This window comes from Anolis sagrei, chromosome 5 (assembly GCF_037176765.1).
Source record: "Anolis sagrei isolate rAnoSag1 chromosome 5, rAnoSag1.mat, whole genome shotgun sequence".
Taxonomy (NCBI): domain Eukaryota; kingdom Metazoa; phylum Chordata; class Lepidosauria; order Squamata; family Dactyloidae; genus Anolis; species Anolis sagrei.
Genome location: NC_090025.1, coordinates 180,544,378 through 180,554,497, shown reverse-complemented (window position 1 = coordinate 180,554,497; position 10,120 = coordinate 180,544,378). Strand labels below are relative to the sequence as shown.

Sequence of the window (10,120 nt, the reverse complement as noted above, 5' to 3'; positions counted from 1 at the left end):
TCACAGCAGAGGAGGGCTTTTGGTGGGAAGATTCACCCTCTGGTTCCAAAAAGGAAGATAAGGACAGGTGGAAAGATCTTCAGCCTTCTCTGCCAAAGGGGTTCCTAAGATCATCAGAAATTTATGATGGTCTTTGGTGACCCCACCGAAACCCCCTTGCGACCCTCCCAGAGAAACGCTGGTCTAGCTGAAAGCAAAATAGGTTGAAGCTGGTGTGTTTTGTGCTCAAAAACATGAGTTCTCCAGTTGTTCAGGTCAGTGAAACAAAGCTGACACGGAAATTTTCAAGGGAGTCAAGATCTGATGTGACCTGTTCTGGCCCAATGGTGCCAGGAGGCTTCTCCTTTCATCAGGGTTTTGAAACATTTTGGACTACAACTTCCAAAATCACCCAGTTAGCTGCCATGGTCACTGGAAAGCTTTGGGTGCTGTGGTCCTAAAAGGTAACAGCCAAAGTCCGACAGAGCTGGCGATTTTTGTCCCTGGGTTATAAATGTCATTTCCTAATTGGATCTATCACAAAAACATGGAAAATGTTTGTTAAACTGCAAAAACTTTGTTTTTGCAAAACATCCTGCAGCACACTTTGCTATAGGAATATCTAAATCTCAACCAATTCAATACAGTTTGTGGCAGTCACAAAAACAAAGTTTCTGGAGTACAATAACACTTTCAAACCAGGAACAGAAATTGTTTCAAATTTTGCTACACAGTGTAACACATAAGCTGAAACCCAGCCTGGTCTGAATGCCAAAACTTGCTGTCAAAGAACATAGGGAAAAAAAGATAGAGACAATTTGGTACATAGAGAGGAGCAGACTCTTAAACTTCCTCGCTGTCAAGTATGGTGTCAAAGGAGTCAGTTGCCACTTCTTCATAGTCCTTCTCCAGTGCGGACAGATCCTCTCGAGCTTCTACAAACTCCCCTTCTTCCATGCCTTCGCCGATATACCAGTGCACAAATGCTCTCTTGGCAAACATAAGGTCAAATTTGTGGTTGAGCCTTGCCCAGGCTTCGGCAATGGCGGTGGTATTGCTCAGCATGCAGACGGCACGTTCAACTTTGGCCAGGTCACCTCCAGGGGTTGCAGTAGGGGGTTGGTAATTGATGCCAACCTGGTTGGGTTGGAAGAAAGAGAAGGGTGTACAGGGGGAAAACAGTGTCAGAGCAAACCATCATCGTTAACTTGACTCATAGAAAAGGGGGAAAAGACTAAAACAGTCATTACCAACCCCAGAAGTTTGATTGCAACTTCCAGAAGCCACAGGCCACATGGTCAACACTCAGGAAATTTGGAAGGTAGGATCACACAACATCTGGAGTCCCAATGGGGGACCACTGGACTAAAGTAAAATACTTTAAGAAAAAAATAGTTTGAAAGTTACCATGGAGCCATAATTCCCTATGGGTACAGCGTGATCTTTCTCTACTTACTGACATTTTTTGTAGTGAATATTGATCATAATGTTGGTGCTTTTGGTGCTTTCATCATGATATCATCTTAGCTCATTCATAGAATTTACCTGAGGCCAGGGTTTTAAAAAACTGGATTACTAATTAATTTTAACTGGTTAACTAAATCCCCATGCTAAGTCTATGACAAGCAAAAATTAACAAGTCCCTCCAGAACTGCAAACGCTATCTCAAGCATATTTTGACTAATTTATTCACACTGTCATTACTTGGAGCAATAGCTGATACAGTGGAAGCAACCAAGTTGGTCCACCCATAACTGGCAGTTAAAGCCTAAGGCATTGGGGTGGGGGGCTCATGAAGGAGACCAGAAATGATGGAGGCAGTTCACAAGGGTGGAGCTGCAGGCTATTTGAGGCTGCTCTGCCCCCCGCTGTGCTCTTTGCTTCAGCATCAGATAGGAAACAAGTTTCTAATGGGGAATTAGGCCATTCCCTTCTTGCTCCCCCGCTCTTCCCTTTTCCAGATAATAGGGTTCCCATTGCTATGTCTGTATATAGGTCATTTCCAACTCTTAAACATTTGAAAACATTCATAAGAAGCACAATGGGGCAAGAAAGGCTGACTGAACTCTTGAGTGTCCACAGAAGTTTATCAATGGAACCTGATTTCTGTCAAAGTGTATTGACACAGTTTTCAAGTGTTTCCAACAGACATTATTGTATTCTTTTGTAACTGTAAATTACCACTTAACAGTCATTTTCAGTTATTTTAAGACTTGAAACTTTATAATTAAAATAGAAAATTGAAGTAATCAAGTCTATATAAAAATATAGAATGAACCACACTATTTAAATTATTTTGTGTTATGGAACTACTCTTCATGATTTGCTAAAAAAGTTTCAATCCCCCATCCTGAATTTATTTTTATTTTTTGCTATGGCCCTGCCTGAGGCAGGGGGAGGTCAGTGGTCTCCAGACATTATTATTTTCCACTTATAAACAATACACAATACACTTATAAACAATACACTTCGACAATACACTTATAAACAGTCCACACTTTCTGTTAATACTTTCATCCTATTTCTTATTGCAGAAAATACATTAAAGGGAAAACAGATGGAATTGCTGTGAAATGCCTCTGCTAGCATTAGGAAGAGTTCTAGAAATAACTCTTCATGTAAAAATTACCCAAAATAATCCCCCACATGGCATCTAAAGACTGTCAGAGCAATCCTGTTTTAAAGATGGAAGAAGGGATCGATGAAAACAGCACAGTATCTAACAACTTGCTAAAGCACAGACATTGGGGCAAGAAAAGAAGGCCATTGAGGACATGTTTTTTGTATTCACTAGCAATGTAATATTGAAGTCTCCCCCACTGAAATTGCTGTGTTGGGAAAGATGAAGTCTCATTGTAGCTTCCTCATTCCAAAAAGCAAAGCTAGAAAAAAGGTGCGGCTTCCCACTGAAGGTATGGAAATTGGGTTTTACTCCTTCCTAGTGTTGTCCATCTTAAGGGGTGGGTGTTGCCACTTTAGCTGATAATGGGCCTGAAAATACTAAGCATTTCAAAATATGTTAAGCCAACCCTGAAACATTTTAGGATTCACATGGAGTGACACCTGGACTTCTGTATCAACTCCTACCAACATCCCCACTGCGTTCTAATTATACAACAAAGCTTGCTCATAGCATGCACATAAAATCTCTAACATGTATTATAAAACAATTTATAATCAAGATCTATTGAAGGTCACAACAATGATCTTTCCAACATGAAGGAAAATACCATTTTATCCCTCCTCACCTTAAAGCCAGTGGGGCACCAATCCACAAATTGGATAGCTCTCTTAGTCTTGATAGCAGCAATTGCTACGTTGACGTCTTTGGGCACCACATCACCACGGTAGAGCATGCAGCAGGCCATGTACTTCCCATGGCGAGGATCGCATTTAACCATCTGGTTGCTGGGCTCAAAGCAGGAGGTGGTGATCTCAGCTACAGAGAGCTGCTCGTGGTAGGCCCTTTCGGAGGAGATGATGGGTGCATAGGTCACCAATGGGAAGTGGATGCGAGGGTAGGGCACCAAGTTGGTCTGGAACTCAGTCAGGTCCACATTGAGGGCACCATCAAAGCGCAAGGAAGCCGTGATGGAGGAGACAATTTGGCTGATGAGGTGGTTCAGATTGGTGTAAGTGGGGCGCTCAATGTCCAGGTTACGACGGCAAATGTCATAGATGGCCTCGTTGTCCACCATGAAGGCACAGTCCGAGTGCTCCAAGGTGGTGTGGGTGGTGAGGATGGAATTGTAGGGCTCCACCACTGCTGTGGAAACCTGTGGAGCTGGGTAGATGGCAAACTCCAGTTTGGACTTCTTGCCATAGTCCACAGACAGGCGCTCCATCAGCAAGGAGGTAAAGCCAGAGCCTGTGCCTCCACCAAAGCTGTGAAAAATCAGGAATCCTTGTAGACCAGAGCAAGTGTCAGCCTGAAAAGAAGACCAGAATTTAGATAGTTGTTTTCTGCATAAATATAAGAGATTTCAAATACAAGATTCTTCATGTGTATCTTCAGTGGTAGGCTTCATGGAGGACTAAACAATGGTTTATTTTGACCTTTCTGAATAGGCTAAAAGGATTTAAAAGTGCCCTCTGGTGGCACAGCAGGTTAAACCACTGAACTGCTAAATTTGCTGATTGAAAGGTTGGCAGTTCAAATCTGGGGAGCGTGGTAAGCTCCAGCTGTTAGCCCCAGCTTCAGCCAACCTAGCAGTTTGAAAACATGTAAATGTGTGTAAATCAATAGGTACCGCTTCTGTGGGAAGGTAATAGCACTCCGTGCAATCTTTCTGGCTAGGAGGCGTCTACGGACAACGCAGCTTAGAAATGGTGATGAGCACCACACTTCAGAGTTGGACACAATTAGACTTAATGGCAGGGGAAACCTTTACCTTTTCTAAGAGGATTAAAAATCATGGGGCAGCAACATTAGAGGAAAGCATCTCTTTTTGGGGTATGGACATCATATATAATATTAGATGATATGAGGATTTATATATTAACATATTTCTCACTGTTCTTGCTAGAAAATACAATATAAAGTCAAACTCTTAATGGCTAACCTGAGATTTGTTGACTTCAGCCCACATGCCTTTCTCTTTGGATAAGAATTAAGGATTAGTGGGGGAAGACAATATTAGTACCAATGCTTAAGTAATGCCATGGAGAGGATGCTTAACAACCAGCTTTTTGTGTATTATAAGTGCATTCAAGAAAGCTAAAAGTGAAGGAGCCTAAGGTGTTAACTGGAACTTCCTTTCTCAAGTAACTGAGAAAGTAAGTTTGGGGAGGACAGTTTTTGTCAGGGCTGTAGTATAGGATACACCAACCCTGATTGGAAGATCCAGCATTTGATACAGTTTTCTACATGTATGGCTTGATCTCCAGGAAATGCAACCATGAATGTGGATTTCAAAGAAGGGGGAGTTAGGGCATCAGAAATTCCCCCTCCTGCAAACGTATTAAACAATTAGGTGCCCCAATCGTCTTAGAATCTTGCCATACTGTGTTCCAATGCTCATCTGTTTGAGGAAAAGAGACCCCTTAGTCTTTATGGCATGTTTTTTTTCCACCAAGTATCCCAGGGTGAGCCAAAATGAAACTGTCCTATTAAATTAATCATGCCATACAAGTTTTCGAATGCGATCCAATGCCATCTCAATCCTTTCTTTTCCAATGGTATAGTGACCACGGGCATAGTTATTGGCAGCGTCTTCCTTGCCGGTGATGAGCTGTTCTGGATGGAAAAGCTGTCGGTAAGTGCCAGATCGCACTTCATCTGCAAAAGTTAAACAAACAAACAAACAAACAAAGGATCAAAACACAGACCAAAAAAAAAAAAGCTAAACTTTAATGTAAGGACAGCCAACACTTGAAGGCAGTCTGGTTTATTAACTGTAATCTAGAAGCCAGATAACTACTGTAATAAAGTTCCTTTGTCTTTGTTATGGTATCTGGGATACATCTCCTTTCATCATCAGCTCGGTTTTTCCAGGAAATATGTATTCCATCAAACATTTTGTGTTCCTTCCATTATTTTGTCTTACTTGCATGCTGGCCCTACTGATAACATCAAATTGCAAACTTTTTGATACCATAAGTCCAAACTAAGTGTTGCAGAATTACTTCAGTTACCGGCAGGAACTTCTCTGGGTCACTGATAACAACGATAGAAAATCTTTATAGATTATTGAACTGTTTGTTAAGACATAGAATCATAGAATCATAGAGTTGGAAGAGACCTCATGGGCCATCCAGTCCAACCCCATTCTGCCAAGAAGCAGGAATATTGCATCCAAAGCACTCCTGATAGATGGCCATCCAGCCTCTGTTTAAAAGCTTCCAAAGAAGGAGCCTCCATCACACTCCAGGGCAGAGAGTGCCACTGCTGAACGGCTCTCACAGTCAGGAAGTTCTTCCTCATGTTCAGATGGAATCTCCTCTCTTGTAGTTTGAAGCCATTGTTCCACGTCCTAGTCTTTCCCTCACATCTTGATCCATGGCCCTCATCATGTCTCCTCTCAGCCTTCTCTTCTTCAGGCTATTGTTCCACGTCCTAGTCTCTAGGGAAGCAGAGAACAAGCTTGCTCCCTCCTCCCTGTGACTTCCTCTCACATATTTATACATGGCTACCATATCTCCTCTCAACCTTCTCTTCTTCAGGCTAAACATGCCCAGCTTTTTGAGCCGCTCCTCATAGGGTTTGTTCTCCAGACCCTTGATCCTTTTAGTCACCCTCCTCTGGACACATTCCAGCTTGTCAATATCTCTCTTTAAATGTGGTGCCCAGAATTGGACAGTTCCTTTAAATATCTTAATCACAATCTATTTCAGGCATGGGCAAACTTCGGCCCTTCAGGTGTTTTGGACTTCAACTCCCATAATTATAGGAGTTGAAGTCCAAAACACCTGGGGGGGGGGGGCAAAGTTTGCCCATGCCGGATCTATATGAAGCTTTAAACATTATACTGAATTAAGCTCACAAGTGAACCAGCATGGCATTATATTTTATTCCAGACATTGATTCAAACCAAGAAGTAGAAATGAAGCATGATTACATAGAGAAAGAATTAATAATCTGTAGAAAGCCATAAAGGTCAACTGTATGATGCAGAGCAGTGGCCTTCCTTTAATCCTGTATTCGCTATGCACTCACCGACTACAGTTTGCTCCAAATCCACCATGATGGCCCTTGGCACATGCTTTCCCGTGCCTGTTTCTCTGAAGAATGTAGCAAAGGAATCATCGCTGATGTTTACGGAATTTTCCTTGAATGTTCCATCCGGCTGGATTCCATGCTCCAGGCAGAAGAGTTCCCAACATGCATTGCCAATCTGAACCCCAGCTTGGCCAACATGAACTGAGATGCATTCACGCTACAGAACGGAAAATAGAGCCGGGTCACAAAATACATAGGTAAAGGTTTCCCTTGATATTAAGTCTAGTTGAGTCCGACTCTGGGGGTAGTGCTCATCTCCATTTCGAAGCTGAAGAGCTGGTGTTGTCTGTAGATGCCTCCAAGATTATGACTGCATGGAGCCCTATTACTTTCCCAAAATATTACCTATTGATCTCAAATTTTCAAGTTTTTGAACTGCTAAATTGGCAGAAGCTGGGCCTAACAGTGGGAGCTCACCCCATTCCCCGGATTTAAAATGCCAAACTTTCAGTAAGTAAGTTCAGAAGCTCAGCAGTTTAACCTGCTGTGCCACCAGAGGTCCAACACAAAATACATAATACACACTATTTTGTGTGACACAATCATTATTGTGCCTCTACATAGCTATATATGCATATGTATCCAAGACTAGTACAAAATCTTGAAGATATTTAAATATAGACCGAGCAAACACATAACTGAAAGCAACTACCAGGACTAATTTGAAGTGCTTTATATATACAGCGGACCCTTGTCATCCTCCACTGGAGTTTGGTTAAGGATTCCTTGTGGATATCAAAACCTATGGATATTATTTATTTATTTATTTATTTATTTATAGCGCTTTTATCCTGCTTTTTTCAGCCCGAAGACGACTCAGGGCGGCATACTAACTGGCAACAATTAGGTGCCATAACATCCATCCATCCATCCGGGGCCAATCTAATATCCCTGGAAAGGTAGTTCCACAGCCGAGGGGCCACCACTGAGAAGGCCCTGTCTCTTATCCCAACCAAACACGGCTGTGAGGCAGGCGGGATCGAGAGCAGGGCCTCCCCAGATGATCTTAAATTCCTGGAAGGTTCGTATGAAGAGATATGTTCGGATAGGTAAGCTGGCCTGGAACCTGGGCTGGATACTCAAGTCCCATTATATACAAAGACATAGTAAGATGTATAAAATGGGAAAACGAAGATTTGATTTTTATGGCTGGCGGAATCCACAGATATGGAATTTGTGGATACAGAAAGTTGACTATTGCTGAAACTACAATTCTGTGCTGCATCAACATGAGAACATTGCTTATATCATTATCTAGCCTTTGTTCTTTTTCTCTCTTGACAGGTACAAAGAAACCCTGGTGTTCCAGGTGGTCTTGAAATCTAACTCTCCGCTGACCTACACAGGATGCAAAAGGACTATGGGAATGAACCTAATACATCTGGAGCACCAAAGGTTCATCACACTGGAAGATACCCAGAGGAAAGCAGGTGGCAAAGAAAAGCATCTCCACTTTTCTGGAACCCAAGACCTATCCTGATGGGAAGGGAAGTCATTTTCCCCTCCCCTCCTTACCATGGTGCCTCCAGTGAGGTGTAAACTCCCCTTTCTGATTAACAACAGCAGCTATGGATGTTGATGTTCCTACTGCTGACTTGGTTCTAAGCAGCTTGGTGCCAAGAGGCTCAAGCCATGCATCGCATCCTTAGGGATCACCCTAAGGCATCACAGTGTAAGAGGTCATAATCACCCTTGGCAACCACCTCTCCTCCCCTGCTCTTTCATGCACAACACTGAAATCACACACCAGCTCCCAGGTGGGCTCAACAGCATCCAAGTGTACATATGATGAACACTGCAGAGTCCTCTTTATCTCTCTCTAGTTTTGTTCTTTGAGTAGACATAAGTAGTCAAATCTTTCTTGGACACTCCCACTCCAGACTGAAGATAGCAGGTTGTATATTTGCATGCCTCCCCCATATAGGGTGGACAATCCTGCATATAATGTACATGCCAAGAAAGTTGACATGAATACTAAGAATGTAAGAACCACAATTTTGGGATCAGACTCATAGGGACCTTGAAACTTTTTTTGCGATACGTGCAAGCTTAAAATTGGCAGAAAGGCTGTTATTAATTTTAATGTAAACACAGAATACATTGCATTAAACCACCACCATCCAAAATAATGATCTTCTGGTGCACTTTTAATTGACTATTCCTGCAAGCTACATGGGAGATTTGGTGGCCTACTTTTGCTTGATCATGTAAGAGGGAGCTCAGCCCTCCCAGTTTAGAGAGGTTTGGCCCCCCAAGTTCCATAGATATCCAGTCTCACATTCTGTTTACACAGTGGTCAATCTGAGTGGAAATTCCTTGAAGAACTCCATCAGCAGGACACGGAAACAACCGCTCTCTCCTAAATGCGATGGAATCATTTATAGTTTGGTGAAACGCCAGTACTCATTGGCAGAGGCTAAAGATCTTTTAAAAACAACAACTCCCAGGATTCCATATCATTGAGCCATGGCAAAGTGGTGTCAAACTGCATTAATTCTACAGTGTAGATGCACCCCTAGGCAATTACACAGCATGACCACAGTACAATGGTTGCATTTTAGCTCCTATGGTTTCATCCAATGGGATCATGCAACATACACTATAGGGAAGGAGCATTTTGAATTCCCAGTCAGAGCTCCAGGACCTCACTATACTACAAATGTCAAGACCCATAAGATGCAGCTATGGCACTTAAAACTGAATTATAGTGCTATTAGTCACGTGTAAAAGGATTCCTGCTGACTTCAAATTTATAATGATTTGGAAAATTAAAACTTGCGAGCCAGTTGTGCCTGTAACTTGGGAAACCTGATCTGGCCCCAGTGGTCCACGCTCCTGTTACATCCCAAATAGATTACTGCAACACATTATACGTGGGGTTGCCTTTGAAGACTGTTCAGAAACTCCAACTACTCCAATGGAAAAGGACTCAAGGTGGCTTTACATATGGCAACTATTTGATGCCTTTGGACAACATTGAAAATACATTTATGTTGAAATTTAAAATTTTAAATTAAATGCACATTAAAACATATAAAACATTGCAATCACTATTAAAATCATGCCATCCACAATTGTAACCCAGGGCCATTCCAAAAATCATTGCACGTATTTCATAGTTATTATTGCACTGTACTTAATCTCCAAAGGCTTGACCCCAGAGTCGGGTTTTCACTTTCCTTCTGAAGGCCAGGAGGGAGGGGGCTGCTCTAATATCAGTGGGGAGGGAGTTCCACAGCCGAGGGGCCACCACTGAGAAGGTCATGACTCTCTTCTCCATCAAACACGCCTGCAAAGGCAGCGGGACCAAGAACAGGATACTAGAGCTCACTTTTTCATCAGAAGTAACTATGCTGTTGTGATGAACCAGTTTGTGAATTTACACTAAGACTAAATCTAGAGAAGATATTAAGCACAGTCGAC

The 10,120-nt window shown here is 42.4% G+C and overlaps 1 protein-coding gene across 1 annotated transcript; it reads right to left on the bottom strand.

Annotated features, from left to right (window-relative positions):
• Positions 1-600: 600 nt before the first annotated feature.
• Positions 601-6,848, bottom strand: LOC132775759 (tubulin alpha-8 chain-like). Its single transcript, XM_060776668.2, has 4 exons — positions 6,635-6,848; positions 5,109-5,257; positions 3,228-3,908; positions 601-1,116 (listed from the first exon to the last, which is right to left on the bottom strand). The coding sequence occupies exons 1-4, from the start codon at positions 6,660-6,662 to the stop codon at positions 823-825; spliced, it is 1,152 nt and encodes a 383-aa protein (XP_060632651.2). The 5' UTR covers positions 6,663-6,848; the 3' UTR covers positions 601-822.
• Between the last annotated feature and the right edge of the window lie 3,272 nt (positions 6,849-10,120).